Source organism: Cicer arietinum, chromosome 7 (assembly GCF_000331145.2).
Source record: "Cicer arietinum cultivar CDC Frontier isolate Library 1 chromosome 7, Cicar.CDCFrontier_v2.0, whole genome shotgun sequence".
Taxonomy (NCBI): Eukaryota; Viridiplantae; Streptophyta; class Magnoliopsida; order Fabales; family Fabaceae; genus Cicer; species Cicer arietinum.
This window is the reverse complement of record NC_021166.2, coordinates 1,079,247-1,085,213: the sequence shown is the minus strand read 5'-3', so window position 1 is coordinate 1,085,213 and position 5,967 is coordinate 1,079,247. Positions and strand designations below refer to the sequence as shown.

General features: G+C 33.2%; 1 protein-coding gene and 1 non-coding gene across 2 annotated transcripts; one reads left to right on the top strand and one right to left on the bottom strand.

The window, feature by feature from the left end:
• Positions 1 to 1,363: 1,363 nt before the first annotated feature.
• LOC101497783 (uncharacterized) lies at positions 1,364 to 3,602 on the top strand. The gene is made up of 4 exons (XM_004507625.4): positions 1,364 to 1,904; positions 1,979 to 2,124; positions 2,230 to 2,340; positions 2,782 to 3,602. The coding sequence occupies exons 1-4, from the start codon at positions 1,388 to 1,390 to the stop codon at positions 3,364 to 3,366; spliced, it is 1,359 nt and encodes a 452-aa protein (XP_004507682.2). The 5' UTR covers positions 1,364 to 1,387; the 3' UTR covers positions 3,367 to 3,602.
• Positions 3,603 to 4,922: 1,320 nt separating this feature from the next.
• Positions 4,923 to 4,995, bottom strand: TRNAF-GAA (transfer RNA phenylalanine (anticodon GAA)). The gene has a single exon. It is a non-coding gene; the product is annotated as a tRNA-Phe (tRNA).
• Between the last annotated feature and the right edge of the window lie 972 nt (positions 4,996 to 5,967).

The following is a 5,967-nucleotide window of genomic DNA, read 5'->3' as shown; positions in this document are numbered from 1 at the left end:
TGTACAATGTGACCTCATCATCATAATGTATATCACATAATGTCCTCTGCGAAATGCAATTTTAGTGATGTTATTATCTTCCCAAGAAATTGACCCTCTGATCCGTTAGAACAGTCAATGCTTTGGTCTACATAACGTGCAAGCTGTTAATTTGAAACTGTAGTTGGAATATTTGCACTAAAAATAAAAATAGGTACTGTGGACTGTGGTTGTATGTAAGCTGCAGCATTAAGGGCCTTAAATGCCACAAAATTATGCTCTTTCGCTTCCATTATGTACCATTGCCCGTAACAAGTCTTATCTTATATCAATATTTTTCAACTCTATGAAAAAAGTCAGCTTCAAACCATGATAGGTAGCTCATAGTTCAATCACGGAGATATACTATGATAAAGCAATATTTAATAAAAAAAATATATATTATATTAAATTAAAATAAATAAATTTATTATTAGTTCATACAAATCAATCCAGGCTGGCCAATACTGTACTAGACATTACATTACATATATATTTTTATTAACCTGATAAATTAGTTTAATTTTTATTTATTTATATAAAAATAGGCTTAAAAATTAACAGATATAATTTGTATATTTAATTTTTTTATACTCGTTTATATTTTCAAGTAACTAAGTAGTTAGATTCACATACTTTAAGTGTGGAGAATCAAGAATTTAAATTCGAGTCCATACATATCAATTTATTTGCATCTATCAACTAAGTTACACTTACATAACTTTTTCTTACACTATTAATCTATAAAATTAATTTACACTATTAGTTCATAAAATTAATTTAATACTATTATATATCATAGACAACGTATGTTTGATTTTGTAATGATTAAAATTAATTTTAGTTAAAAATAAAATTAATATAAAAATGATTTATATTTTAAATACTTTCATATAAAGGTATATTAAATAATAAATTTTAATATAAAAATCACATTTTAACTCAAAAGCTACGTATTTTGTAACTTCAACCCAACTATATTACTCCTCTAAAATTTGACTGTGACTGTTCTAAAAGTGCAAGTAAGCATGTAGAGTGTCTAAAAAATATGTCAATGATTTTTTGGACCCCATAGTCCATTCACTTGTGAAGGTGAGTTTTTTTAGGCATTATGAAGGTGATTTTTTGAAAAAGAAATAAACAGCTACGACACAAAACCAAATTCTACACGCGATTTGACGCTGTAATCAATCATGACCTTCAATTTATGATCGGATGATAGAGGTAAAAAATACGGTTTCACGAAGTAAAATGTTCTCGGCCGTTTATTTTAATCAGACGGTTTCAATTGTAAGCAGGGAATCGAAATCCCAACAGTGTGCTTGCGTTCTCAGAGAATGGGAAATAAAATTTAAAATTAGAAAGACGAATGGTTGCGGTGGTTTCCCATTCCTTTTTAAACCCTAGAAATTTAAAACTGAAGCACCATCAACATTTTCCAACCTTTCTCCACATTTCATCATCTCCAATGTCTTGGTCATGCAACAAATGCACTTTCCTCAATCCCCCTTCTCAAAATTCCCAATGCCGAATATGTTTTTCCTCACGTCCCTCTCCATCTCCTTCCGCTTCTTTTTCTTCTTCTTCTTCTTCTTCTTCTTCTTCTTCTTCTTCTTCTTCTTCTTCTTCTTCTTCTTCCTCAAAATGGTCCTGCAAAGCTTGCACACTTTTGAACTCTTACAAACACTCCACTTGCTATCTCTGCGGCACACGATGCCCCGTTCTTTCCCTTTCCACCATGCACGATTCAACTGACCTGGGTAACGATTCTTCCGTCGGTTCCGTTTTCTTGCCTCTTCGACCTTGCAAAAGGAAGATCGATTCCTCTCAAGATTCTGATCAACCACTACACGCTAACAAGTCCGCTAAGCTCATTGATCTTACTGGTGTGTATTTTATTAATTTCTGTAGTTCTGTGTGCATTTTATTTTATCTAAACAACTTTAGATATACGTGGCAGAGAAAGTTGATTCTGGAAAAGATTTGAGTTCGGTGAAGATTTTAAGCTACAATGTTTGGTTCCGTGAAGACTTGGAGTTGCAAAAGAGAATGAAAGCTATTGGTGACCTTATTCAGTTGCATTCTCCCGATTTTATCTGTTTTCAGGTTTCATTTTCAATAGTTATATTTACACTTTCGATATATGTATTTGTTTTTGTTGCATTTTGTATTTGTGTGGTTTTGTCCTGATTTTATTTGCATGTGCCCCAGGAGGTTACTTACAATATATATGACATTTTCAAGCGATCCTCTTGGTGGAATGTATATCATTGTTCAGTTGCTTCTGAAAAGGCTTATTCAAGACCTTACTATTGTATGCTGGTAAATTCCATATCTTGGCTTTCTTTTTTTTACTTGAGCTTCTTGTCATGTAATCTGCCTGATGTGTCATATAATGACACATTTGTTTAAAGTTTTGATAATGTCACGATTTCATAATTTCTGCATATCAAATTTAATCTCCGTTGACATTTTGTATATGAATGTGTGATTTGTACTAGTGTTATATTTGTCTGCTGACATGCACATTGTTCATGGGAGTACCAAACTTGTTCTGTGATAAGGTTATTGTATGCTAATGTTATAAGAAGAGTGTTAACATCACACTCTCTAACACACTTTTCAACACACTTTTGTTGTAATATTTATTTGTGATCACTATGATAGTTTATTCTGTCTCATCCTGTTTCGCTTTAAGTTTTTATTTTTTATTTTTTTTGCATTAGTGGGTTGTAAATGTAACATATGTGAAATTTATTTCAGTTAAGCAAACTTCCTGTGAAATCTTTTCACACCAAATCATTTAGCAACTCTATAATGGGAAGAGAACTTTGCATTGCTGAAGTGGAGGATGTGGGCGGAAAATCATTAGTTGTGGCCACTAGCCATCTCGAGAGTCCCTGTCCGGCACCTCCGAAATGGGATCAAATGTTTAGCAAGGAACGAGTGGAGCAGGCTAATGAGGCTCTGAACCTTCTCAAGAGTCACCCTAATGTTATTTTTGGAGGTGACATGAACTGGGATGACAAACATGATGGTCAATATCCTTTACAAGAGGGGTGGGTTGATGCCTGGTCAGCGCTAAGACCAAATGAAACTGGTTGGACATATGATACCAAGTCAAATAAGATGCTGTCAGGCAATCGTACCCTCCAAAAACGATTGGATCGTTTTGTTTGTCATTTACGTGATCTTAAGATAAGCAGTATTGACATGATTGGGATGGATGAAATACCAGGTGTCTCATACAACAAAGACAAGAAAGTAAGAAACGAGATCAAACAACTGGTACTCCCTGTTTTGCCCAGTGATCATTACGGCCTCCTCTTGACAATTTCCAGTAAGTAGTTATCCCTGTGAAATCTTACTGATGAAACACTTTTTCTAGTAAGTAGTTATCCCTGTGAAATCTTACTGATGAAACACTTTTTCTCACTGCCATTGATATATCTTAGGCATGCGCTGCATGCGATTTTGTATAGACCATATGAAATATGTCAACGCTGTAATTAAAATGTGTCAAAACTTTTATTGACCATTTTGCGTATAAATATTTTCAAAGTATTGCATGAACTTTGTCTTTATGTTCATAGGCGTTGTGCTGTTCTCTCTGAACCTTGTCTCTCTCCTGTAAATGAGTTAGAATCCTGATGGTTGTATGTTTGGGCGTTGTTTTCTGGTTTTGGGCGGATGCTAGTGTTAAGTGTTAACAATCGGTAAGACCTATGTTCGGTGCCAACATATCCCCCAATTCTGAGTCTATTTTTGACAATCCCACGTAAGGTAAGAAACTCAACTATCTGAGCCATGAGATGAGAATGCAGTGATACAGATGCCCAACAAGGCAGCAAGTAGGAGTGGTAATTGAGTTTAATTATCTACCATCTGGTTTAATTATTCCAATTATATCTCTAATTATAAGAATGATTGAGATCCTATTCATGACTTTTTATATTCAATGGAGGAATTTTTTTCTTCTCATAAATCGATCAGTTTTATACAAACTAAAAATATAAAAAGTTATTATGATTATTTTGAAATTAAATATTTTTATTAAATAAAGTATAGAATATAATTGGCTGCCATAATCTCTGATTACTGACAACCGCCGCCCTCAGTCTCTGACCGCTGCCCAGCCATCCATCACTGTGCCCGTCGCCGCTGTCTGTAACCTCCACTTTCCACCACATTTATTGTTGATAATATTTTTAATATAATTAATGAATTTTATCTTTAGTTGATGAATTAGATTGAATATTTTTAAATACCATTAGTGGAGTCCTAATAAATTAGTAATTTATTTCAATCCTTGTATTACAATTCAATTTATATTAATTCAGTCCGTGCCATTTTGCCACTCGTGAGTGAGCTAATACTAACTTATAAAGGATTTAATTTTAGTTTATAATTTAAATTTCGATCTAAAATATGGATAGTTTGATTTTAATCTAATGATTACCATTGTCTGAATGTGCGATCACATATACGGATATTAGTGATCATCCGATCAGGATCGTCTCGTTTAAAAAAATATTGATTTGAATTTATAATTTAAAATCTGATCTAAGTTAGATCGTTTGAGTTTAATCTAACGATAACCTATATACGAATGTGTCATTGCTAAATTTCCTTGACTATACAGAACCGGAATCCGCACATTATTGCAGTTAAGCGAGTGGAGTAATTGAACCAAAATAAAACGTGTAGAATATTTGATGGCACCATTGCCCTGTCCTCAATTTTGGGAGCAGTCATTAAATTGCTTTATAGTACTATGATGTTTTACTAGTATTTTGTAGGCCCTTGTTATCTATTCCTGGCTTAACATGTTGTAGTACATTAAAATATCTGCCGAATCGGGGTTTTGCCAGGGGAAAAACTTGTAGTAAAAATTGATTTTAATTTGCGGTGAGCGTGGATCGAACACGCGACCTTCAGATCTTCAGTCTGACGCTCTCCCAACTGAGCTATCCCCGCTTTATGCATATTTTATAATTTCTATTTTATTTAATACATATACATTATACAATGAGATCGAAATACTTTCGCCCGTGATAAATAAAATACAAAGCTTTATGGCGCGTGCAATAATTTCAAATTTGGGAACATCTTGTACTTTAGAGTAATTTTGATGAACTTAGTGATCCATCTCTATAGCTCAATTTGAATCACGACTCAGTTCTTAGGATACCACTTCATACATTTTCTTGTGATGAAGTCAATGACTTCATTTGACATATTTGAATAAAACAAAAATAAAATTTTAAACATCAAGGAAAATAATTTTATAGTATTGTTATTGTTAAATTAAAATGTCAGATGCATGTGAAGTCACTCATGAACTTCAAGATTAAAAATTGAGGAATCAATATGAGGGTGCAATGCGGTGTGCATCAGGCTGTAGCGAGTCCAAATACGAATCCAGCAAAGAACTTTGATTCTTTCATTACATTACTGCCGAGGGTTAGTGGGGACCACTCCAAACCATGTGATTACTTACGAATGTCATTTATTGTCCATTGCATACAACTCATTCCATCTTTCATTGTTCTCGCTGTCAAACAAAAACTCAGACACAGGCCCTTTCACGAGAGACTAAGGTAAAAGAGATCGCTCTGTTTCAAAATAATTGTGTTGTTTGCGTATTAATAACAAGGTATAAATGAAAATAGAAAAAATAGAAAATAAATATCTTTCCCCTCAAAAAATGAAAATAAAACAAAATATATTTTTCTAAACAAAAAGAGAAAAAAACGATACCAGTTTTTAGTAAAAAAATAAATAATAATAAATAGAAAATTGCTTCCAATTCCTAATTAATTTATGTAACTTCCGTGCACTGTGATACTTACAAATTTTCTCTAACTCCACAATCCTTTGTCGGAGTTCCACTAACCCAAAATTTTGGAAACGTTAAAAAATGAAAAGACAATAATAAAAGGACAAAGA

What these genes read in the sequence shown, in the direction of transcription:
- LOC101497783 (XM_004507625.4), top strand. Translation starts at nt 1,388, where the DNA reads ATGGTTGCGGTGGTTTCCCATTCCTTTTTAAACCCTAGAAATTTAAAA. An exon ending in TAAGCTCATTGATCTTACTG is followed by an intron (nt 1,905 to 1,978) that starts GTGTGTATTTTA and finishes TATACGTGGCAG; the next exon opens with AGAAAGTTGATTCTGGAAAA. An exon ending in CCGATTTTATCTGTTTTCAG is followed by an intron (nt 2,125 to 2,229) that starts GTTTCATTTTCA and finishes CATGTGCCCCAG; the next exon opens with GAGGTTACTTACAATATATA.